Source organism: Stylophora pistillata, chromosome 1, assembly GCF_964205215.1.
Source record: "Stylophora pistillata chromosome 1, jaStyPist1.2, whole genome shotgun sequence".
Lineage (NCBI taxonomy): Eukaryota > Metazoa > Cnidaria > Anthozoa > Scleractinia > Pocilloporidae > Stylophora > Stylophora pistillata.
The window spans coordinates 35672503-35698646 of NC_142519.1; the positions used below are offsets into that span (position 1 = coordinate 35672503).

Here is a 26144-nt window from a genome sequence, read left to right on the forward strand (position 1 = left end):
GACAGTATCGACGATCTAGTCAAGTCGATGAGTTTACTCGGGGTACCTTAGTATGTGAGAAGGGTTGTTGTTAGAAGACTATGGGGAGGACCCGTTGAGAGAGATTTGACTAGGGTCCAGGTTGACCGCGCATTAACGGTCTCTCTGCTGCACAAGATGTTCCTTCACGCATTAGAAGAATTCAGAACGGCCGTTAATTTGAAATTCTCGCTGGATTGGTTGCTCGACAAATCATCTTTTGTGGGATTTTTTTCGGTGAACTTAAAGGGAAACTATTTGGCTTTCGTGCTGCCAAGTTTTGATTCGAGGGAAAGTATTTAAGTGTTGTTTTCGATCGATTTTGGCGAGTATGTGTCAACAGAAGTTTCCGACCTTCCCGTATTTTGTGCACGGTGATTTTGGGCGTCAAGCTAAAACACATCAAAACGGCCTCAAATCGCGAAGAGAACAACACAGACTATTCTCTATGAAGGTAAGACCTTATTTCTAAGATTATCTCACACAACTTTACATTTACGGAGCTCAAAAGCAAGTCCAACTAAACCACAATACAAACTCTATGCCTATGACAGAGCCTATGACAGAGCTTGGGTCACCTGTGGTTGAGCCATTTATGAGGACTTTTTTCGCAGCCATATTTGGATTATTCTCGAGAAAACGCAGCAGCTGATGATGAACATCAAGAGCGCATGTAGTCGAAATTTCTCACAGAAGAAATCTAGGAAGAAACTTGATAGTACATGCATGTCTCTGTGGTGCCTCAGTTGCAAGTTTTGGCTTGATATAACTTGTTAGTTAAGTAGCATTATGTCAACAATGTACCAGATTCGATTTGCTTCGTTGCCTTGTTGAAATATTAAACGCAGACAGAGCTCTTGGAAAGATCCACCAAAATGATTGGTCTTTTACGGCGTGAGACTTGTCGACTTACGTGGCAGGTGTCAGTGGCAAAAAGATAATTTGATGCCCTAAAAGCTGATGTTACTCACATGGACAATCCGCCATCTTTGATCAGATCGCGCCTGCAGTTTTGTCCAGCGGTCAACTTTGACATTAATTTGGCATGTTGTGTTTCTAGTCTACAAAATTTAAAATGTAACAAAGATTAACGGCTAACAAAATATTTGACTTGTTAGTTTTTAAGCTTGAGATAGTTGCTGGTTCATCCAAAAGCAAATAAGCCGAAGAAAACCTCCTTCGTGTACAGACGCTTCTTCTTTTCTTAGTGACTCGAATAGGCCAGACACTATGTTTCCCTGAACTCCTTTAAGTCCGAAAATGTTAAAATGCACAGTTGGCAAAGCAATTGATAAAAGAAACTGTGCACCATGGACGTCGGCATGCATTTCAAGATTTTCGGAGTGTCAGACTCAGCGACGTTGTCAGATTAAGGTGAATACATGACAGCAGGATTTTGCGACACCAATTCTCGGTTATTTGCAAACATCCCAGGAATAAAGTGATGGGAAAGGAAACTAGAATCTTCTCTTTCACATTTCGTGGATCCTCGTGTTTTCGGAAACGTCTCTGAGGTTGTCAAGGGGCAAACATAGCAAGTTACTACAAGAAAGATTATGGCGAAAGGTTGTTTAGATAACCAAATACAAGAAAGCGACTTTGAAGAGACATAATCGCTTTTTTTCCGCCGTTTTTGCCGTTTCTTCAGGAATGGATTTAAGGAAAATGTAAGTTTTTGTTTGCGTTTATTTACGCAACACGCCTCACATATTTTTAACCACTCAACTTTGGATGGTAATATCTAGACAACCAATCAGAATATCGAAAAAGCCTGACATACTTTTGCTGATTGATGCCTTGTTATTGTGAAGACATTAGGGACTTTAAGAAACCACGACGGCGACGCCAAGGAAGACTTTGATTAAAAAATGAATTTCTACTCTTAGTTAGATTTTAAAAAATGGCTGTAGGAGCTTACTGTCTCATACAGCGCCACAGCTCAACTTCAGCATGACGTATAAAGTAGCCTTTGAGTTCCAAATGGAATTAAAATAATTTGCCGTCGCGGTTTCGGTTCGCAGACGACGCAAATTTTGGCGATTTCACGTTGTTAGGGACCTTAAGCAGTCAGGAGAGCAATGCCAAGGAAGACTTCGATTAAAAAATGAATTTCTACTCTTAGTTAGAATTTCAAAAATAGCTGCATGAGCTTATTGTCTCATACGGCGCCACAGCTCAACTTCAGTATGACGTATAAAAGTAGCGTTGAGTTCCAAATGGAAGTTAAAATATTTGCCGTCGCGGTTTCGGCTCGCAGACGACGTAAATTTTGGCGATTTCACGTTGTCGTTTTGCATAGGACGGCTAAGAAATGTACAAAGTTTCAAAATGCGCGTGCTGAGCTATTGTTCTGCCAATTACATCTCCTGGTTTTCTACGTCCTCGTTGTCGTCGCCTCGTGATTGCTTAAGGTCCCTGCTGTTTTGCATAGGACGGCCAAGAAATGTACAAAGTTTCAAAACGCACGTGCTGAACTATTGTTCTGCCAATTAGATCTCTTGTTTTTCCACGTCCTCGTTGCCGTCGCCGTCGTGGTTTCTTAAGGTCCCTATTTTGCTTGTGCTGCGGCATCCGATACCCGATAAATTCAATAGAAGAACCCTCGATCGATTCACTTCTTACCGCCTCCTGACATTTTCTAAAAGGAAAACTCGCTTAAATCATATTTTCATCGTAGTTTGCATTTATTAAGCTTTCTTCTGAGTATAGTTTACAAGGATTTAATAAAAGTTGCAAGCGTAAAAATTTTTTCCGAAGGACACCCGCAATGGTGGGAATATTCGACCGCAGAAAGTCGGCGGTAGTGTGACTAGCACTGTGGCATTCAAGTCTGATAGATATCTTCTTTCAAACTGATCACATTATCATTTTTAACTGAATTGAATAACTTTGACAATGATGCATCCTTGTCCTTTACTAAAAATAAACATCACTGATTTACAAACACATACAATGTTGTGAAGGTGTAGTCTGATCGTCCGGGTGAGTGTAGTCCTGAGAAGGACTGTTGTCGGTGGTAGTGACTGACGTTTAGACAACCCAAGTGATTGATTGTTGTCAGTAGAATGTTCTTATTCCAGTTCGTGTGAAATGATCGGTTGGTTTTGCCGTGATGTTATTGGCTGTTAGACTCAAGTGACGTAAGTCGGTCGTGATTGGTCTGTTTCGATCTGTCGGTAAAGTTAGGTCGTTCTTTTTCGGTTGTTTGTGATGTTTATGTCGTGAATGAGTCCTTTGTATCGGGCGGGTAGTTGTTGACATCTGTCTAGGGGAGTCTGTTCTAAGTTAGTAAACCAGCTTTCCAGAGTCAGTCGTTGAAAATAGTCAGTGCTGCAGGTTAGGCATTGCGCAGAGTCCCAGTCAATGTTGTGGTTGGTAAGTCGATGGTGTTCAGCAGTGTGATTGCTGACATCACCTTTCCTCGTCGCCCGTCTGTGTTCAATCAGTCTTGTGAGGTTTCTGCCAGTCTCACCGATGTAGGAGGCTTCGCAGTCGAAACATTTGATCTTATAAATCGTTCCCTGTCTGTTCCTCGGTTCGTCTTTGTCTTTAACGTTGGTTAGTAACTGACGTAGTGTGGTGATGGGTTTGTGAGCGACGCGGATATTGAAGGGTAGTAAGATGCCCTAAACAGATGTCAACAACTACCCGCCCCAAACAAACGACTCATTCACGACATAAACATCACAAACGACCGAAAAAGAACGACCTAACTTTACCGACAGATCGAAACAGACCAATCACGACCGACTTACGTCACTTGAGTCTTACAGCCAATAACATCACGGCAAAACTAACCGATCATTTCACACGAACTGGATTAAGAACATTCTACTGACAACAATCAATCACTTGACTCTGATTATGACTTCCGCACAGGTTGCCGAAACGTCAGTCACTACCACCGACAACAGTCCATCTCAGGACTACACTCACCCGGACGATCAGACTACACCTTCAAATGTTACCCCCGGGTTCAAGCCATTTACTACATACAATGTTGGAAGGTTGCTAAGGGATTAATAGATCTCGTGGTAAACTAGTTCCCCTAGTTCCTTCGTCTTCGTGATCAACGAAGAATATATTATGCACTCTGAGGCCAGATATGATATGACAATACACCGCACGAGATTACATACCAAAAGTATGCAGTAAACCTCGGATAGTAAGTGATTTCTATATACGTGTCAGTTTTTTTACTATTTTCTTTTTTTTTCCTGTGCTGATAGGAGACCAATATATCACCGGCTTATTTGCTTTTGGGTGAACTAGCAACTATCTCAAGCTTAAAAAATGACAAGTCAAATATTTTGTTAGCCGTTAATCTTTGTTACATTTTGAACTTTGTAGACTAGAAACACAACATGCCAAATGAATGTCAAAGTTGACCACTGGACAAAACTGCAGGCGCGATCTGATCAAAGACGGCGGATTGTCCTTTTGAGTAACATCGGCTTTTAGGGCATCAAATTATCTTTTTGCCACCGACACATGTCACGTAAGTCGACAACTATCACGCCGTAAAAGACCAATCATTTTGGTGGATCTTTCCGAGAGCTCTGTCTGCGTTTAATATTTCAACAAGGCAACGAAGCAAATCGAATCTATTACATTGTTGCATAATGGCTACTTATCTAACAAATGACATCAAGCCAAAAGTTGCAACTGAGGCACCACAGAGACATGCATGTACTTTCAAGTTTCTTCCTAGATTTCTTTTGTCAGAAATTTCGACTACATCCGCCCTTGATGTTAATCATCAAGTGCTGCGTTTCCTCGAGAATCATCCAAATATTGCTGGGAAAAAAAGTTTTCAAAAATGGCTCAGTTTGCGTTATTCAAATATTCTCTCCTCGTTCATGTTTAAACGATACTCTCTAGGAAATTTCTTGTAAATTTCAAGTTATTTTAAGTTAATAAAACAAAGATGTGGTGTGCGGAATTTTGATGATATAGACTAAAAAGCGGGAGGTAGATGTAAATTGCACGTCAGCACGGGCTATGAAATAAATTGCCCAAAAATTGTATTACTTACTTTGGAAGTCCAGTGATGGCTTTCAGTGTCCATATAGGAATAATGATCAGAAGTGGTTTCTCATCGGAGATATTGGGCCCTAAAACACCCTTATTTTTGGACTTTGTCAAAACCAGAAAAAGTCGTCTTTACTGAAGCGAGAGGTAAGAAAAGAAAAGAAATGACAAAGTTAAAACAATTCAATTTTCTAGAAGTCTGATAGATATAAAATGCAACCCAGCTGATTGAATTTGAACACGGATCTTCAGTTTGTCGCAGCAGCGATGCAAAGTTAGCAAATTAATTATGCAAAAAATTGCGAGAAATGTGGTTTTTCCTAGGAGGACCCTACATCTCCCAGAGAATTAAATATTTTGACCTATCATTTTAACACAGTTGTTAACTCATGATACTTTTGTGCTATGCAAGTTTGAGTCAAATCGATGATTTGAGTTTTATCGCCCCCTGCCCGGTTTTCGCCTGGACACACTCTTACACGCTCTTAAAATGTGTAATCTGTTTTCAAGTGAATCTAATGGTGCAATCAGTAGACTAAAACAAAGTCAAGTCATTGCATCTCGCTGGTCATTGTGTTGTGAGCTTAGGCAAAACACTTTATTTTCACAGAGCCTCTCCCCCCCCTCCCCCACCCACCCGAGACTTATTACAGAGGAGACCATTGGTTTCACTTTCGTATAGCTTCACTTAATAATTAATCCCTGGTTTGTAGACAAGACATGTTTCATTGGATTGTACCTGTGAAGATCAAATACCTTTAAATTTTTAACTTCTAATTCCTAAATATCAAAAGCATTTGAGACAAGCATCCATTTTGGAAGAGAAGACTCAATATTGATGGATACCTTTAAGTTCAGAATCTGCTGATTAAATGGCGTTATCCATCTGGAAACACCTAGATGAAGTTATAAGTTCTTACCCGGGACATCGTTCTCAGACAAGAAATACGATTCGCGTGACTCGGCTCGTTCTTCTTTACCATGCTACAGTATCACGTCCGAAATAAACTCAATATGCTATTGTACAGGCCTAACTTTCGGGATTTTACTTGTTTGATGCAATCCTATAGAGGTGAATCTTCTGTTTTGAAGTTTCACTCCTAGAAAAATGAATACAGTTACGTATCTCATCTATGTTAAGAAAACATAAAATACCGAAAACACAAAAAATATTTAAACCCCCTAGGGAACGTAACATCTGCAATCGCGATTTAATTTGGCATCATGTAGGCAACCTCTTCCTCACTTTCAAATATTTTGTACTGGGTGAATTGCTGATTTTATCTCAGGTTAATAAATTCATGATCGACGGCCAGTGTGTCTGCGCTGAAGATCATGTTAAATATGTAACGAATCACATATTGGCATACCTCCAAACGAAGGAAATGTAACAAATAGGTTGTAGACTCCAAAAAGAAATAAAAACTTGTAAACAAGATGGAAAGATCGTAGCCCAAGAACGCTAACAGCCATGCCCAAAGGTTTGTTCAATAACCTTCAAAGCTTCGCAATGCTTTATAGACGTCATTACATCATCTCTATTTTGAGACTGTTTAAATTATGCTATAGAAATATTTTTAAACAAACAGGGAATCACCCGCGAGATTGCTCGTTTGAATTGGTGCCATAGCTTATTGAGAAGGCTTTTAAACGATCAACAGTTAGTAATAATGGCTATCAACTGATTGTCATCGCAGCTTTTGACATAGCTTCTCAAGCTGATGGCATTAAAATTTGAGTCGAGTAATGGAGAATCTGGAATTGAAATTACCAATGTGTGTAATTAAGAGAATATCAGGTTATGATCTCTTGGTGTACTCAACATGATTTGTCCATGTAAAATCAGATGATATAAAAATTCCAAGGTTTTTGAAGCTGTTGACATTATTTACATTGTGGTCGAAGATTGATAGAGACAGAGCTATTTTGCTTTCCAATTTCCTGTTACTACCTAAAAGCATGCATTTAGTTTTTTCAAGGTTCAAAGTAAGCTTGTAAGCATTTAACCAATTAGCTACGGCCAACAAGTCGCAATTTAGCTAAGGTATACACCGGGTCGCTTCATGTTCGAAAACCAAAACAAGCTCCGACAAGCTCGAGACTTTATCTATCTCCGATAAGATCTATTTTGTCATTGTAACTAGAGAATATTTAAGTGACAGACTCAAAATAGGAAAATGTCTCTTCGGTTCATTTAATACGCACGTTTACAAATCAAGAATTAATATTATTCCCGACCACTTGAGACAATTAACGAGCTTACATTTCTCACAATGCAACCATAAAACTAACAGTTAAAAAAGCAATTGAAGAGTTCACGTTTGGCTGGTTCCGACGTATAAGTTTAAATAATTATTTTCTACTTTGATTATTTTTTTGAATCGATCATCTGCTAATGATCGTGACTTTCGGTATACATTAAATCATTCTCTAGGAAACTGTGCAGATCAGCTTTCTGTGTGACAAACTTTCAAATAAAAGGTATTCAAAAAAAAAAGGACTCTGTTTACCCTCCCTACCTCTCTGGGAATCTTTTCAAACTTCGTTTCTCGCAGAATTCAATCAAGCAAATTGTCTATGTCGTACAGGTAGTTTGTCTCTGGGTCAATTATGAGTCACAGCCGGAAAAACAAGCTTGTTATTGTGAAATCACTGACTAGCTGAGACCAAGCGCACCTGAATTTATACCTTCCCCCACTTGTTTTAGGTACACATAGTCGGTGCACTCCTCCGCGGAACGTTATTTACTCACAGGACAATCGGTTAATTCCACGTTAAAACAGAAAATTCTTCGACGCAGTTAAAGAAACGGTAGTCACAATAATGATGTTCACGATAATGAGGAAGTAAACAAAGTTTACTGAAACGAAGCGATGAGACGTTATCAGGTCTTGGAGATGAAACGTTGCGTAGCGAGGCGGTTAAAGGCGGGTGGAGTAAACGACGTTGTGATGAATAAAACGGCGTAAAAATGGTATAAAGCCATTTCGAAAACTAGGCTGGAAATACATCGAAAAACTATGATTAAAAGACGAATAAACCACGGTAAACTTAGAAACAAACTCTGGACTCCTTATAAACGATGTAAAAGGTTTAAAAATCGTTACGGTGGCCAATTTAACATTTCAACTTTGTTGATATATCCAAATTAAAAGGTTTAAAGAGTTACTCAGTCTATATCCGTGTTAGGGATTTTAAAGCGTTGACATTTTACTTTAGATGCTTGATGTTAACAAACTGAAAGTTTTCCTAAACACGTGCGATTTACTAAACTAAGTAGTACAAAGAACTACGGAGAAGAGCAAAGGATAATTACTTCGAGTGAGAACGGTCCAAAGGATATTAACTTCGATTGTACCATTAATAGTGCTTGAGGAAATATATCCGTTGTTTAGGCCACACGAAATCGGAAATATCCATATCTGAAGGAGCTCCGAAAGATACGAAACGCAAAACAAAATCACGAACGGAAACACAAAACCGAAATACCATCTGGCTAGAACACTTGTCGGGAAATCTGCGTTCATAATGCTTCACTATACATTTTAAAATGATCAAAGACCGTTAATTCATGGTTGTGTTATTTAGAGGGGCGTTGCACAGACTTCGAGTTCTCTCCAGAAGCAGTCCCCCTCCGTATGCAGATACGACACTTCCTCAGATGTGTGCGACCCAATCATGAATTCCAAAACAAAGAAAAATACGAAACTTACCATAAGAAAAGACAAACAATGCTTGAAGTATGAATACTTTCTGTGATAGCGTTTGGCGGAATCGGTGCATCTTCTGGATATTTAGTACTCCTTTCATAAAGCGATTGTAAGCTTCAAATGACGCACATTATGTATAATCATATATATGTATCAACAAAACTTTGGAGCGGAAGATCGAAGAGGGGTTTCACCTATCTAAATCTCCCTTCCCTTTCGATTTCGGAATCTCGAACTTTTCCCCCGATATTCTAGTTGACTTTCTATATTAGCTAACCTTATAGCTAATTGCATTTAAAACATCAAGAGGTAAAATAAATTTGGACTCGCCGGTTTAGGCAAGAGAGCCATGGATTCTGCTATTCTTTATTCTCTGAATAGAGCCTTTTTTGTAAATTGGGGTCACATACAGATTTTGTTTCATGATAATCCCATAGTCTCGAAGGTATTCAATCAATCAATCAATCAATACTTTATTTACCCTCGTAGCGTCAAGGAGCTCATAGAGCTCGTTCAAAATACGTACGTTCCATCCTTAAGATCGCAATGGCTGGAACTGTTTACTCAACAATTTTTTCAAATAAAGCTTCGATTGCAGCCTCTCGGTTTCTCTTTCAGTTTCACAAGTCATACTATACATGCTTTGTTGTTTTAATAAACTAATATTAAGCAAGAGTAAATATTTTTACAAAAGCATTTGGATTGCAGGCCACTTTCGGTGAGTCACGATAAACATGTTCTGTTGTTTCAATGAACTGTTACAGCTTGATAAATAATTGTATTTATTCATAAGCATCTGTACCGCTTAACTTGTTTGCCAACATTACTTCTACCTTTCGATTCGAAGGGATTTTCTTCCGAAGTAAGTTATCTCAAATGCTGGACTAACGAGACCAACAAAGGAAACCAAATTAAAATCGTTATGTCTTTGAGCGTAATGATTCCCGTTTGTGATATTTTATCAGTAATATAGACTAAAAACTAAAAGCCAGTCATGCGGTTAAGACAATTACAGAGAGAAAAAAAAAACAATTTTAAGAAATAAAGGTAAGACAAATATTTATAAAAGCTCGTTAAAACTGTTCGCTTTTAATCCTAATTAGTATGAAGTCATGGCCCCTATCTACGAGATGCTGCTATTATGTTTAGTTGGAAGCCACCTATAAATGCATTACCAGTGTCCTCGATTATTCTATCAAACAGAGCACTGTTCCTGTTCATTGTTACATCAGACATAGAAACGATCCTATTTGTATAACCGAGGCCATGGCTGGTCTGAGAAAGGTGTCAACTTGATCCAAATGCCTGCCTTGAAAGGCTGAAAGGCAGATCCCAAAAGTTCTAATCCATAAAGAAATATTTTACATCATCATTATGCAAAACCTGATCACAGGTTAACATATTTTAAGTTTTAGCTTTATGCTTCAAAAAGAAGAATAAAGTGCTCTTCTGGCAAGCAGTTTTAGACACTGAATATCCAAAATTCGTCTTTATATGGCCGGCTACATGCAAGTAATAGTTCGTAAGCGAAGAAGCTGCGCGAGGTTTGTGTTTGTAGCTGAATCGTGGCACGCAACAAAATTAAATACTTATTGGGACAGCAGTTCTATTATGTAATAACATCTTTGTCATCAAAAGAACTCAATTTCCCGGGTGATGGAAAGGCTGGTTTGTGGACCCTTCGATCTGTGGTGGGTATTCCTCGACAACACCTTGTGTCTTTGCAAGATGAAACCTTTTATCAGATCTGTCCAACAATCGACTGAGTCGAAGTGGAATGTTGCAGTAAATTCACTCCTCCATACATGTACTATCCAGGAAAAGTAAAAATTTTCGATATCAAGCACAGAAATAGAAGTGTTCTAGTCACTTTTAAGTTCTCTGGTGCGACGTTATCCGGGATGGTAGGTGGCTGTTTTGTCCCTTTGCTTGCATCGTCCTGTAAAGACCCTCCTGTGATTTCTTCTGGGGTTCTGATTGTTGTTCCTGTGGTAAAAAAGTAGAAAATCAAGCTCAACATTTCCATTGTGCTGTGATTTTAGACAATGGTCGTATATTTTCTTCTTATTCAATATTTCACTTTCATACAGATATTAGAATTCATAAAACTTTTTAATTACCTCCCAGATTTCATCATTACGTAATTACAGCACTCACAATTGACACAAAGGGAATAGAAGAAAGTAGCGGGAACATGTCCCCCAATAGGACTGAAACACTTGTGGAGAAGAGACACGCGCATGCACACGCACCTAGCCTGTTCCCAAATGTCAAGTGTGTGTCCCCCCCCCCCCCTTCCCTACGACTAAACCCGAAATCGCGTGCGTCTTCTGCACTAACCTTCTTGAGGTTCCGCAACCTCTCTGATCTTAATGCTGTAAGCTCGATGCGGCCCATGGATTCCAGGATATAACTCGCATTGGAATTCTAAACCACGGTCATTAGGTGTAACATTCGTCAGGATGACTGACAATCCATCTGTCTTCAGCCTTGTTAAATATTCCGGGCAAGATCTTACGCAACTGATTAACACGCACGAGGCTCTAGATGGACTGCAGTGCACAATTTTTTCCTTTCTACCGCCTTGAAGGATCCTGTACCATGTTATGTCTTCCACGCCTTTCTTTGAAAATTTCCCATGAATCACACGGCTAAGGTCGATGCTTTCCCCAACAGTTGAGGACAAGCCTTAAAGAGAAATTATAGAGAGATAAGCTCATAATACTGTAAATTCTCAACGTGAGCCCTTCCCGTCTACATTGTGGCGGAATAATTTGAAAAGAAAAGCAAATCACTTTCTGCAGTAGGGGCCATCTTCTAAACTTATCTCGATAAATTGTTCGATATGAAGGATACTTCTCAAAGACGCACTACCAGAGGGGGTGTGGCATGGGGGTCCTGGTGAGTTCGTGACTTCCCCATACCCTCTGTGAGTTATGTTTTAGTTAAGCCAAGAGTACGCGATAACCTACAAATCTTACAAGAGAATCCCCTTATGAATCTTCTAATTACGGTTCACGAAAACGCCTCATCTACATGGTATAACTCTGTTACCGTACTCCTAGTCTATCCCCTTGCCAAAACACAAGCTCGCCGATTCAAAGGTGCAAGCCAATTCCCGTTTAGCACCCTGCTGCGCAGGAATTCGTAACTGTGACCCGCACACCACCCCCCGTCCTATTGAAACATGTCAGCTTCGCCCTAAGCTAAAGCGGATTTTATTAACGCTTGCTATACAAGGAATGGGGCTCTTTGCCGCGAGAGGGGCTTCGTGGGAGCGATATAAAATAAAAGCGCTTCAAAACCGAGTTAAATTACCGCAACTGCAAGATGCAAGGCTGATATCTAACTATGTTTTGCAACATTTAGAAATAGATGATTCACATTGTGCGTTGAATAACTCACAATTTGCTGAAGATGTGACTGTAATCGCGTAATCACGCGGAGCCTTGTTTCCTTTCTGTATAACGCGGCATGTGTAAGTAAGTTTATCGTTGAATTTCTTCTGTTTAATGTAAAGTACACCCTGCGCGACAGTTGTTGTCTCAATTCTCTGCTGATAATCACCAGTGATGTTATACTTGTAGCATTTAAAATCTTTGTTACAATACGAGAGCTTTTGTTCGTACTGAGCTCGCTGCTGTGGGTCCCTAGCTGTCCAGGTCAGCTCTTCGTAGGCGTTTTGTCGGATAACATCAGCAAGATGAGGATTTCTGAGTGCGATCTCGTCGTTTATGCATTCTCTTCGAATGTCGGTACCCACGGCACCTAAAAAAAAGGGGAACAAAAAAGGCATTGTTTATCTTGGGTGATAGGTATGGTTCCACCACTGAGGAGGGGGAGAGGAGGGATCGGATAATTTGGTTGTGTCACAATAAAATTTACCTGATTCCCTTCATTGACGGTCAATTTTCTACGACTCTGCTAGCGGTGACTGTTCCCAATATTACATTTACTATAGGTTCCCGATATTACATTTACTGTTTTTTATACCATTTTTGACTGCTTTTACCTTTTTGATATTTATAATTTAGTTTATATCTTAGGGGAGGGCCACAAGTTTACCAGTTCTTATTTATTTAGAGAAAAGAATTAACTCAGAAGGAAAGGAGTTTTCACTCATCAGAGCTGCCGGCCGACCTGGGGGGGGGGGGGCATATTGAAGTGAAGACAAAGCCTATTTAGGCAGGGGAGGGCTTTCTAAGGAAAATTGATGACGGCCAAAACGTCAGTTATCATTTTCCTTTGGCATAGTTGCCTAAAGTTTACGTTTGACGTATACGATATAAATCTCTGTGGATGAATCCTCACGATATTGAAAACGAAAACGAATGGGGGTTTTCAGAAACAGCTGTATGCGGACATTTTGTAATGCAACACAATCAAGCCAAACCGAACTTCAACTTCAATTGATAGATTTTGATTAGGAAGGGGAAAGTTTGTAAGACTGGGGAGCTTATTATCAAATATCAAACTCGAGAAGATACAAACCGAGGGTTGATTGAAGAAGCTAGGGGAGGTTATTGAAGTGTTCAAGGCTTTTGATTTCACATAGCCATGGTATATGGACAAAAAAAGCATGCAGCTGTGAACGTAAATTACCTTTTAAATTCAAATTCCAAACTCTAGGTCACTAAAAGTGTTTCAGAAATGCATCTACTTGTAAAAGGCAGACTCAATTGAAATGCATACAGTGCTCAGAATGATACAGATCAGATGTCTCTGCCAATCTGATCCCAGGTGGTTGTTGGAGGGGTTTTTCCCACCTTATTTAAATACCAAAATAGAAAATGACTAATTAATGATGAATGGCTATCAATGATTCTACTTTTAAGACGTATTTAAAAAGTTATTCGAAAAAAGGCCACACGTAGTAGAGTATCTTTTCTTTAGCTCCATTAGTTTCCTAAACTCATTTCTTGCAATTGCCCGGGATCTCTTTATCTTACAAAGGATACGGTTACGGTTCGCGTCGTCATACATTCAAGCTCACTGATTGTGAGCAAATACTTTCACTTTTGAGTTGGAAACGAAATCGATATCCTGTTGTACAGGGCTAACCATCAGGATTTATGTGTTTGGTACAATGTTATTGAAGCGAATTTGGTAGTATGAAATTTCATTCACGTATCTCTGTTAAGTAGAACTCGAAAAATGTTAAACCCTCTAGGGAACGTAAAAATCTGCAATTGCGATAATTCTGCATTAGAGTAAATCATTTTAAACCAACCTTTCCTCTGTCGAAGATATTTTGCACTTTTTGAATTGCTTTTTTAACCTTAACATATTCATAACGGCCGCTAACTTTTACGGTAAGGGAGTCGGCGGGGAAGATCATGTTAAAAATGAACAAATCACTTCTTGACATACCTCCAAACGAAGGAAATGAAACGAACATGCTGCATACTCCAAAAAGAGATAAAAACGTGCAAACACGGTTAAAAGATCGTTGCCCAACAACGTCAACAGCCATGGCTAAATGTTTGTTCAATAACCTTCGATGCTTCGCAATGGTTTTAGTTACGTTAGCAGAGCATATTTATAGACATCATTACATCATCCGCTATATTTTGAGACCGACTGTCATTACTATATGCTGTGAAATTGTTTGTAAACAAACAGGGAATCACCCCACTGATGAACGTAAGTTTGGTAGGTGCGTTTTTTACACGATGATCGATTTACAATTAAAAGAAAGAAGTACAAGTACAGTCCCCCTTCTGATAATAAATCAAAACATTTCTGAGCAAAGAATTTGAGGGTGCTCTGCCAATACGCATTTCAGCAACTGAGGAGAATTCGAAACGGGAAACATAAGCCAAAGAATTTAGTGACTCTGATAAATTCGCTGACAGAAAGAATTCCTCTGTAAATGACAAAGAATTTATTTTCGATCAGGTTCTTGGTGTTCATTGCGGTTTGCGGATTTTTCGATTTTTCGCATTTGGTTTTCGGTTCTCGTCAAAAATACGAGCGGGTTTTTGGATCTGGAATACGACTTGGTTTTCTGTCTTTCCTTTGTGGGTTCTGGTTTCTCTTCGATCTGAGCGGCAATTATATTATGCCTCTCCACGGATCTCGAATAGTGACGAAACCTTTGTATGCTACACTCTTCACCACTGTACCGAATCGATTAGGGTTTTGATAACTGAGATGTGAAAAAGTATCGGTTTTGACGGTTTTGCATGCGGTTTTCGGTGTTGATCGAGTTTTTTTCGCAGTTTTGCATTGCGGTTTTGGACGATTTAACCACGGTTTTTCGGTTTCTAATAGACCCCAATGCCCCCCTCCTTTTAATTAATACCAAACAAAACATTACCAAAGATGAATGGCTATCAATAACTATGGAGTCAAATATGTGACAAAATTCATCTAACAAAATGTGTCAAATCTGTTACTTAAACTTGGTATTCAAAATGTCGAAGTAATCAAATCGATAGTCATCTCCGTCAAACAAACTGTCAAATCCGTTAATCGAAGTTCCAAAGTAATCAAATGCAAACTCAATGTCATCAAACGTATGCGGACTCTCGGAAGCAGGAACCCATCCTACGAAAACCCATCCTACGAAAACCCATTGAACGAAAACCCATTGTACGAAAACCCATCGTACAAAATCCCATCGTACGAAAACCCATTGAACCAAAACCCATTGAAGAAAATACATTACATAATACGAAATTTGAGCTAGCGTGTTTGGGCTGGGTGTTACGAAAACGAAGACCCTCGAAAACGAAGACGTAAAACCTAACACCCGGCTTTCGTACTACCGCCTCCCGGTTAGCTCAATGGATAGAGCGCTGGACTGTTGTGCGGGAGGTCGAGGGTTCGAGCCCCAGCCGGACCAACACTCAGGGTCTTAAAATAATTGAGAAGAATTTGCTGCCTTTCTATAGCATCAAGAAATGGTTAGATTTCTGGTTGATTTCTACTGTCCCGTCTCCTGCAGGGTTGGCGGGGTAGGAGACGTTAATTTCCCACACACGAGATTACTGTGTGATGGATGTCCTCCCCTGGGGTGGGATAGGTGGGATATTGGGCGCACTTAATTTGGAGCCTCGCTCCGTTGTGCGACCCTCACCATACTCTGGTGAAAGTGATTAAATGAAAATGAAGACCCTGTAAACAGAAAACCGTATAAATTACAAGTTAAACGCACATTAAACAGTAACAACGCTTAGTAATATAATACGTTACACTTCACGCGTTTCTTCCCATTATTATACTGCCCGTATTATTATACTGCCCGTAATATTATACTGCCCGTCCTGTCAGTGTTCTGTTTCGCTAGCGAGCCAATTTGGTGTTGATATTCTCGAGGGTTTCCTCGGGTAAACTTACCACACATATTGTTAATCTGGAACAGCAGGCAGAATTCCAACGCCAGCCGCCTTTGATTTATAGTTAGCATTTCGTGACAGAATAACTGAGAGAACGCGTTCTGTACAGGAAAAATGACTCTTGGGTTCTGTCAATAAATAATCCTGATTTCTACTGTATTTCGTAGCTAAAATAGATTCTGACGGTCGTTAAGCTTTCTCTGCTGGAAAATTCTCGTTAAAAAGTAAGTAATTCTTTTGGCTAATGCAGGGTCTTCGTTTTCGTACTACGAAAACGAAGACCGGGTCTTAGGTCTTAGGTCTTAGGTCTTCGTTTTCGAGGGTCTTCGTTTTCGTAACACCCAGCCCAAACACGCTAGCTCAAATTTCGTATCATGTAATGAATTTTTCTTCAATGGGTTTTGGTTCAATGGGTTTTCGTACGATGGGATTTTGTACGATGGGTTTTCGTACGATGGGTTTTCGTTCAATGGGTTTTCGTAGGATGGGTTTTCGTAGGATGGGTTCCTGCTTCCGAGAGTCCGCATACGTTTGATGACATTGAGTTTGCATTTGATTACTTTGGAACTTCGATTAACGGATTTGACAGTTTGTTTGACGGAGATGACCATCGATTTGATTACTTCGACATTTTGAATACCAAGTTTGAGCAACAGATTTGACACATTTTGTTAGATGAATTTTGTCACATATTTGACTCCATAAATAACAGTACTCAACTTTTAAGAAGTCAAAAAACGTTATTCAAAAACAAAGGCTATCGACAGTAGAGTATGTTTTGTTTAGTTCCATCAGTTTCATGAGTTCGTTTCTTGCCCGGGATATCGTCCTCTTTCAAAGCCTGCGTAGCGGCCCTAGAGGGAGGGGGGAAGGGGGTGGGGAGCCGAGCGGAGAGAGGCTTGGGGAGAGGAAAGGAAGGGCCTGCTATGAGAGGCCCGTATTCCGCATAACTACATTCATCTCGTGAACGTAAAATTCCCATTGGTCAATCGCCTGTCAATCGAACCGATACCGTAATTTCTGAAGTTTGTACAAGCAAACTGAATGGCCGGTTCAACTTAAAAATGAACAAAAACTTGCAGTGGAATCCCTTCTTGAACGCAAGGATGTACTCGCAGGCTAACTTTGATGAGAATACGTTGAAAAACATCCTAGAACAACGCAGAATCAATCTGAAAAACGAACAGCGCCAAGCTTTGGAAGAGCTCCACGTCAAAAAGAAGGATCTTGTAGGTATTTTTGCGACTGGGTCTGGCCGGAAAAAGTTTAATTTTCCAAGCTCTAGTGTTGCTTGCACGCTTCGGGGCCAAAGACGATAAACGGCCCGTTGTGTTGGTTATAACTCCACTTACAAGCATCATACAAGATCAAATACTCGAACTTGAATCTCTTGGTTTATAAAAAAAATTTGCATCCGTTTGAACGGCTTCGGTCATCCGTTCGTCGAAATCACCAGCCCGTTCGAACGGCTTGGTAATAGTAATAGTAACAGTAATAGTAATCAAAGTTTAATGTCTTTACGTGGGGCATGGTTATCCATATTTCCCGTGCCAGAGGCTCATGTATGAAACGCAAGACAACAACCCACCCATCCCACCCCAGGGGAGGACATCCATCGCACAGTAATCTCGTTCGTGGGAAATTAACGTCTCCTACCCCTAACCCTGCAGGAGACGGGACTTCCATTTATTCGTCCCTATCCGAGAAGAATAAAATATCTAAACCGTTTCTTGATGTTATGGAAAGGCAACATATTTTTCTCAATTATTTTAAGACCTTGAGCGATGGTCTGGCCGGGGCTCGAACCCTCGACCTCCCGCACAGCAGTCCAGTCCACATCATCCATTGAGCTAACCGGGAAGCGGTCATCGATCCGCTCGTTGAAAACATTAACCCGTTCGAGCAGCTTGGTCATCCGTTTGTTGAAAAACATCAGTCCGTTCGAACGACTTGGACTATTTTCCGTCGAACGACTTGTATCATCCGTTTGGAAGGTTCATACTAGTAACGCCACCCGTTTATTGAAAATAAATTCTTGCGTTCGAGCTGCATCAGTCATCTGTGCTCATGTTTACAAGATTTTGTCCAACTTCATTCGCTCGACTTCTCAACCGAAGATGGACATGAAGCCCTTTCCAAGAGTTCATATAACACGTAAAAAGTGTTCACTTGTCGAGCACAGGTAAGGCAAACAGTTTGGGAAAGATTTGGCTGTTTTGCGAAGTAAAAGCCAAGACCTCGAAGGCGGTCCGCGATAACATATTGGAATTCTCCTCTCAGACTTGCTTTAAATATTTTAAATAAAGCTTTCGAACCCAGTTCCTAACTAGATTCTTAAGTTATCTCCACAAAAGCGGCAAATTGACGGAATATCTATATTAGGCTTTCTACCCTCTTGGGTTTTTCTTTGAAATTTTCCTTGTCGTCCGACATTTTAATCCACGTGCAGCAGTGTTTTGACAGTTTGCATGGGTCAGTGCTCTGCTATTTTTAGTATTTTCCCTTCTTCACTGGCGTACGTCTTAAAATGGCGCGTCGTGATTGGATAGTTTTGACAGTTGTTGATTGACATTCGAAACACGGTATGCATGATTAATCAGGGGGAGTTATGTGGAATTCGGGCCTCTCATAACAGGCCCTTCCTTTCCTCTCCCCAATCCTCGCTCCGCTCGGCTCCCCACCCCCCTTCCCCCTCCCTCTAGGGCCGCTACGCAGGCTAAAAGTATACGGCTCGCGTCATCCTACACTCTAGCTCCGTTAAGTAAAATCTTAGTGAGCAAATATTGTGGGCAATTGATCGACTTTCAATTTTGAGTCGGAAACGAAATCGATATCCTAATGTCCAGGGCTAACCATCAGGATTTTATATGTTATTGAGGCGAAATTTCATGCAGAGAAAAATGAAAACAGTCACGTATCTCTGTTAAGTAGAACTCGAAAAATGTTAAACCCCCTAGGGAACGTAAAAATCTGCAATTGCGATGATGAAAGTTTAATGAAAGTTTAATGATATATTACAATATTACGAAAAATATGCACTGCCCTCAGTTAGCAAAGGCTAGTCGAGGCGGGCAGTGTTTAATACGTATATTATAAAATAAAAAGATTTACAGAGCAAGAGATTAAAAATTCTAGACAAATTATAACTACATTAATAAATCATTTTAAACCAACCTTTCCTCTGTGGAAGATATTTTGCACTTTGTGAATTGCTGATTTAAACTTAACATATTCATAACGGCCGGTAAATTTTGCGGTTAGAGAGTCGGCGGGGAAGATCATGTTAAAAATGTAACAATCACTTATTGACATACCTCCAAACGAAGGAAATGAAACGAACATGCTGCATACTCCAAAAAGAGATAAAAACGTGCGAACTTGGTTAAAAGATCGTTGCCCAACAACGTCAACAGCCATGGCTAAAGGTTTGTTCAATAATCTCCAATGCTCCGCAATTATTTTATTTACGCCAGCAGATCATAATTATACACATCTTTATATCATCTATATTTTGAGAATCACTACGCTGATATTGTTACCAAAGAATTCAGTGACTCTGATAACACCGCTGACAGATATAATTCCTCTGTAAATGACAGGGAATTTATTTTCGATCAGGCAAGGTAAGTGTTATGGCTGATAAGATCTAGCTTGTTATCGCCATGAAAGAATATTTCAATCACAGACTTAGAAAGGAGAAGTTTCCTTTCCGGTTAAGTAGGGGCTCACAACGTTTACAACTCAAAAAGCAGCCCTCTGTATGCAGATACGACACCTCACCAACCAAGAATTAAATAAAAAAGAAAAATATGAAACCTACCATAAGAAAAGACAAACAATACTTGAAGTGCGAATGCCTTCTGTGGTATAGCGTTTGGCGCAATCTGTGCATCTTCTAGACTTGTGGTGCTCTTTCAATGTTAAGAAAAGATCGGTTGTAAGCTTCAAATAGCTTTTGTCAAGTATGAGATGCATTTTTATTGAAAGTTTGGGACAACGGATCGAAGAGGGCTTTTTCCCTTCACTTTCGATTGACTAACTCTCCTCCCTCCCCCCCGTCCCCCTCGAATAATTCGAACATTCTAGTCACCTTTATTAGAGTGACCCGATTTTTCTCCCGTGTCAACTAATTGCGGCTAAAGAAATGATTAGCTTTGATCAATTTGGACTTCTTTGGCGAAGAGAGCCATAGAATCTGCTTTGTTTGCAGAATAGACCTTTTTTTTTCTTTTTCAAATAGGGTACGAAGAGTTTGTTTTCTTTATAATCCTATTCCCTCGCCGGCGGAAAATGCTCCTTTTTAAAGATCGCAATGGCGAGCCTGAATGTTCACTTTAAAAGCTTCGTCGAAAGTTTCTCAAACAAAGCTTTGATTATAGCTCATAGACTGCTTCTCTTTCAGTTTCATGAGTCACAATACACCTGCTTTGTTGTTTGAATAAACTAACATTTAGCAATATTGTGGAAGGTTTCTTTTTTGTATCTCTTTTAGTTTCATGAGAGATCTACATGCTTTGTTGTATCAATCACTACCTTAAATATTTTTTGAGAAGCAATATACCACTTAATTTGTTTGTCAGCATTACTTCTACACATGACAGCATTATTCCTTTCCTTTCGAAGGGATTTTCCGCAGGAAATAGTTTACGGCACAAGCGAGACCCTACCAAATCGCGATGTATTCGATATTGCATCAGCTCTAGAATATAATCACAGAGTTATTTGAATGAGATGAATGACATCGTGGTGACCCTCGTTTATGAAGCGTAATACTCTTTTGTCCACTAAGTCGCGGAGGCATATATATCTGAGGAAGGAATATCTTGATCGCAGTGTCGGGAGTCTGTTTATCTCAAACTTCGGTAGGTCAAGAAAGAGTATCTCCGGACAGACTGGGCTCTTTCTTGGTGTAGAAGACACAGAACACATCAAATCCTTTGTTTCGCTCGCTCTTTTCTTTTTTTTTTTCTCTATTGTTTTACGTCAACTGTATTTCTACATCAAGTAAGAACCGCAATATTTTATGCAAATTTGGACAAGGATTTATCATTCTATAAAATGGTGACTTAGTTCTATGTTCTGCTACATGACGTTGACTTTGATGTTGGTTGCTTGAAGTAAAGAAAAATATTATAATACTATTTGACTATTGACAAACAACACTTTACTGCTAAAAAGTTAACTGAAATCTATACAGAACAGCTCATACTTTGAAGAGAAAAACATGACGCTCTACAAAATTTATTTATTTGGCTGGCTACGTCACTAATGTTTCGTGAGCGAACAAGCCACATAAGATTTATATTCGTAGAACTTCGTGGCACGAAACAACATGAAATACTTGTTGGGGACGGCAGTTCCACTTTATCCAGTCACTATCGACTATTTCATTTGTAGTAGGTGTTTCTCAGTCACACTTTATATCTTAGAAGGAAGGAACCTTTCATCAGATCTGTTCGACAGTTGATTGAGTCAATGTGAAACTTTTGCAATGAATTCACCGTCCACACGCACTATGTAAGGAAAGTAAAAATTGCCAACACTGAGCACAGAAATAAAAGTGTTTTAATTACTTTTAGGGTTCCTGTTGTGACGTTACGCTGGATGGTAGGTGGCTGTTTTGTCCCGTTGCCTGCATCGGTTGGTGGGCCTGTGGCATAAAAATGTTAAATTGGTTAAACAAGCTCCTCATCAACATGCCGGGGTTAGGGTTAGGAATTCATGAAACTAACTCACTACGCCCAGCGTTTATAGGAAACAGACCGCATTTTCTTTAAAATCTAATGCTGAGGTATAAATATCTATAACAAAGAAAGGGAAATTCTCGTGCCGGGCACGAAAATTTAGAATCACGCCCTAGCTGTTAGATTTGTTCACAAGAAATAACAAGAAATAACAAGAAATAACAACCTATGTTATAAGACGTTTTGCTTGACCTTAAAGGATAACAAAGCCATGACCCGCAAGACAGCATTATCACGAATGAAACGAAAAACCTTCTCACTAAGATGTCTTACCAGGACAAACTACAGGATCGATCTTGAAAATACATTTTCTGAGCGTTTGTTTTCCTGGATCTTTGTGTTCAAAATGAAACATAAAATCTTCCTCAGCATCTTCCTTCTTGATGTTTCTCATGTTTACTGATTTATATCCAGGTTGCAATCTGCCTTTGTACTCTCCACACTCTTCCATACAGGTGCAATTCCCTTTGTCGTCACAGAAAGTGATATCTGATCCACCAAGTTTTTTCAAGAACGCTCCCAAACCATTTGGAGTTCGAAGATATCGTTGGAAACTCTGACAAGATAAGTAAGCCTTCAGACCAATGCAACTGCGAATACCTGAGAGTCGATATAATTATTTTTAGTAACTATTAAAATAAAATGATGCAGATGATGTTATCAAAGCGCGTAAACTGAATTAAGCTATGTTGTGGTATAATTTCTCATTTGAAGGATACTTTTCAAAAGGTAATATTAACTTCCCAAAAACACAATAATCTTTTGGTCTTACGGCTATGAAGAAGTATTCATTTATTCATCAGCTAGTGTCTTACCATACAGATGGAGAGAAACTCCTTTCCCCCAACCCTACTCCCCCCCCCCTTCCCCTGGAGTAAATGCCGGGTTGGTGTCAGCAATGGCAGACCTAATCACGAAGAAACCTTGAAAATGTATTGTGGACCAGTCAGTATCTATCGCAAGGGAAAGGAGATCGAGGGATCTCGGGGGAGATCACGTAGTTTTCAGAGGGAAGGGAGGAAGATCAATCGTCGCTAACGGAGTATAGAGGGGGGGGGGGCAAAGAAAATTGACTGCTAGTGAGGGAAATATAATTAGAACACTAGAGAGCCCCATCGGGAGAACAAGTGAATTTTATAAGGACAAAACCAAAATCATCCGAGCCCCCCTCTCACCCGGGCAATGACCGGTCCATCAAGGGAGGGGGGAGAGGACGTCAAGGCATATTGTAAAAATCCAGGCTTTGTAAAGATGACAAGTCTCTTTTTCCCCGCTTCTAGATGAGATCATCGTTTCTCGACTGAAGACAATTCAACTTACATTCAACAGTTGTGATGTCGCTGATATGAGACTCAGTGGACTGGTACTCAGGTACGGTGTGTACATTGCAGTAGAAACGCAGAGACTCATTAAAGTTCAACATCTGGAAGGTCGTTCTCGTGGCGTTTGTCTCCAAGACTTGAACTCTTTTATGCAGTTCATTCTTCGTCACAGTACAGTTGTTTCTGCTGCAGTAAATTTCTAATTCCTTATCAGCGCTTACGTCTTTTACCTTGTATGATATACCTCTCTTTGATTCCACAGGAACCCTTTTTGCAGCGTCACACTCAAACGCTGCATTTTTTGTGGGACAGGTATATTTCTTACTCTCCAGAGTATTGCTGCCTGCTAAGATAAACACATTGAAAATCGAGATGAGAAATTGAGTTCTGGTGATAACGCACCAGTTCGTGAGCAATGATGAACGAAAGTGAAATTAAAGATAAATATCTCAGTTCCCACTTCCGACAGTTAAAATAAGTTCTATATACAAATATGAGAGGCCAGTAGAAATTAAAGTTCAAGCTGCTTAAGTTAGCATTCGTTCTCACAAGAACCAAAGGTTGAAAACCATGTACTTTGTCACGATTATAGCGCGTTTTAAGTCAGTCAGTTATGTTATTTGGAGAGAAAAGCATCTGATGATGAAAACAGGGGCCTTAAACACAGCATACACCGTCAGGTTTAAAAGTTACTCATATTTATGTATGACAATGCAACTTCTCGTTTCGAGCTAAGTTATGTCCTACTAGTGGTTTAGTCGTATGCATTCAACCAGTAATTCTTAAGACAATATTTTGAGATTACAGAACTGAAAAATATCACAAGCGAGCTCAGTCGTGATTGCTAAATAAATTTTTGAGCTAGCAGTTGAATCGTCTGTCTAAATTCATGATGAAATATTGCCCGACGCTTCCTTCAACATAGTCATCACAAACACCGTTACTTTTTATAAAAAAAAAATTGATTGCGGAATGGAAATTATATATCTTTAAAAGTTTTGTCTCTTCGAAAACCAAGAGAATCTTGTAAACTGCTTTTGTTAGGGTTAGCTCTTCGGTTCCCCACAAACAACAGACTTGACGCTTGTGACTACGACGTCCAGCAGTGTGTGTGTGTGCACATGATAAAAAAAAAAAAAATATATATATATATATATATATAAGTAGATAAACAAACTTTCCTCCTCATTTAGGCGTTTCGTGGAACTTAAATCGTTACTTGTTGAGTGTCTTAAATAAACGTGACCTATGAAAGTAAAGAGCCGTTCAGCAATTGAAAAAAATAATAAAAACATTAGTGTTGATTGTATCATCTGAAAGAGTCTCAATTATCATCATGCCGTACTTCATTAATTTCGACTCCACCTTCCTGCTGTAATGTTCTAATGAGAATGCTTAACTTTGAAAACACCATTATGAAGTAGACTTTTGTTTTTTTCTTTTGGCCATGTTTGCGTTGAGTTGATAACGGTTTTTAAGCTTGCCGCGGAAGAGAAAAGTGGAATCGAAAATGAAAATATGACGTGTTGGTCGCACTTACGATTCAGTTCAAAACAAGCAGGTGTAATTAGCATATATCATTTCTCAAATGAAAATGATCACTATCGTGGTGGATTTTGTTATCTTTCGAAGATTAAATCGAAACCTTGAGCTCTCAAGGAAACTTAAATGGGTCTTAAATCTCCAAGGCGGACGCATCGAATCCTTAAAAAACCTTATACAAGTGTATTCGACATCTAGTCAACTTGTGCTTTAGTGTATCAACGTTCCATCAAATGCGTTCAGACTACTCTCGAGGTGAAAGAATATTGATAAGGAAATGTCTAACTGATTTCTGAATTGAACCAACCTGCTTCGTTGAAAATTAAGGCGCAGAGTAAGATCATTTTTCCTCCTACAACTCGATCAAAACATTTCATCAGAATCATCAGCAAATCCTTCATGGTCTCCGATCACTTGAGGGGGCTGCAAGCGACGATGTTTCCGAATCGCGGACTGCTTTGTGTTATTATGATTGTCACTTGTGCGCTGTCGCAATAGACGGTTCACTTCGGTTGACTGAATGGTTTTCAACTCAGTCACTTGATCATCATCGTGTTGGATGTGTAATGAGCTTTGTTTTAGACTGATCGTCCATCGCAAAAGTCATCCTATGTGGCTGAATCAATTAACTTTAAACTTCAAAGGTCAAGAACGGGCTTACGATCATTAAGCATATTGGAATGATCCCAAACATAAGTTCTCAGTGTACAAAATTTTCATGAACAGAATGTGATTTTCATTCACGGACAGCGAAAGGGTAATTTATGACTCGACACCATACCACCAAAACGACGGCACCGTATCGTCGGAAACTATGAATAACTTTCATAGTTTTCAGGATAATTCGTCGATTGAGTCGCTTGTCCGGGAGCTTTACGAATGAAAGTGAGATCAAAGATAACTGGAAGCACATTTTCATTAAATCGGGCTTTCCTATTGTGCTGGGTCGTCAAATGAACACAAAGAAAAAGGAGGGTCCAAGTAGGTTTTTCGAGGATTCGGGAATTTAGAGTAAGAAGGGAGCAAGATGCGGAAATCTGCGGTTTCGGGGGGGTGGGATTCGGGAAAATATCACCTCCACGAACCGAGAAACAGAGAAGTCCGTTGACAAGAATTAAGAACAAAACTGATCTACGCGTTTTACTTCTCCCCACAAACGCAAAAGTGAAACGCGATCAAAAAGGCCCCATTAAATTGAGGTAATGGACTAAGAAATATTGTGATTAGGTTCGGGATTGGCCGTTGTAATCCGTCGGGATTACGGGTTGAGAGGATCGCAGGACTGAAGAACCCAATTAGGGGCTCTCAAAAAGATGCACAGGAGAGATGCGAGCTAAATATTTAATTCTCATTAAGGTTAGAATGATGGCAATTAACCGTGATAAAGTGACTTTTGAGAAATCGCTAAATTGGTCAGTTGAAAAAAACTATTCTTGA

At 39.7% G+C, this 26144-nt stretch overlaps 2 protein-coding genes across 3 annotated transcripts in view; both read right to left on the reverse strand.

The window, feature by feature from the left end:
• LOC111326277 (uncharacterized) overlaps nt 1–8914 on the reverse strand; it is a 19174-nt gene extending 10260 nt beyond the window's left edge. The window contains exon 1 of the mRNA XM_022930238.2: nt 8763–8914. Within this exon, the coding sequence (XP_022785973.2) occupies nt 8763–8859 (97 nt within the window). The 5' untranslated portion in view covers nt 8860–8914. The remainder of the gene's footprint in view (nt 1–8762) is intronic.
• A 302-nt stretch (nt 8915–9216) lies between these two features.
• LOC111326324 (uncharacterized) lies at nt 9217–25923 on the reverse strand. Of its 2 annotated transcripts, XM_022930295.2 has the most exons (5): nt 25015–25923; nt 23164–23511; nt 22117–22443; nt 21673–21749; nt 12345–12527 (listed from the first exon to the last, which is right to left on the reverse strand). In XM_022930295.2, the coding sequence occupies exons 1-5, from the start codon at nt 25106–25108 to the stop codon at nt 12492–12494; spliced, it is 882 nt and encodes a 293-aa protein (XP_022786030.2). In that variant the 5' UTR covers nt 25109–25923; the 3' UTR covers nt 12345–12491. The 2 variants fall into 2 exon arrangements, with proteins under 2 accessions (XP_022786029.1, XP_022786030.2); XM_022930294.2 differs by lacking the exons at nt 21673–21749; nt 22117–22443; nt 23164–23511; nt 25015–25923 and adding exons at nt 9217–10745; nt 11100–11447; nt 14130–14287 and having other exon boundaries at nt 12165–12527.
• Nucleotides 25924–26144: the final 221 nt, after the last annotated feature.

Coding starts and splice junctions, on each gene's coding strand:
- LOC111326324 (XM_022930294.2), bottom strand. CDS start 14,232: ATGGCTGTTGACGTTGTTGGGCAACGATCTTTTAACCGTGTTTGCACG. Junction 11,448..12,164: donor AGTCACATCTTCAGCAAATT/GTGAGTTATTCA, acceptor TTTCTCTTTAAG/GCTTGTCCTCAACTGTTGGG. Junction 10,746..11,099: donor GGTTGCGGAACCTCAAGAAG/GTTAGTGCAGAA, acceptor TTTTTACCACAG/GAACAACAATCAGAACCCCA.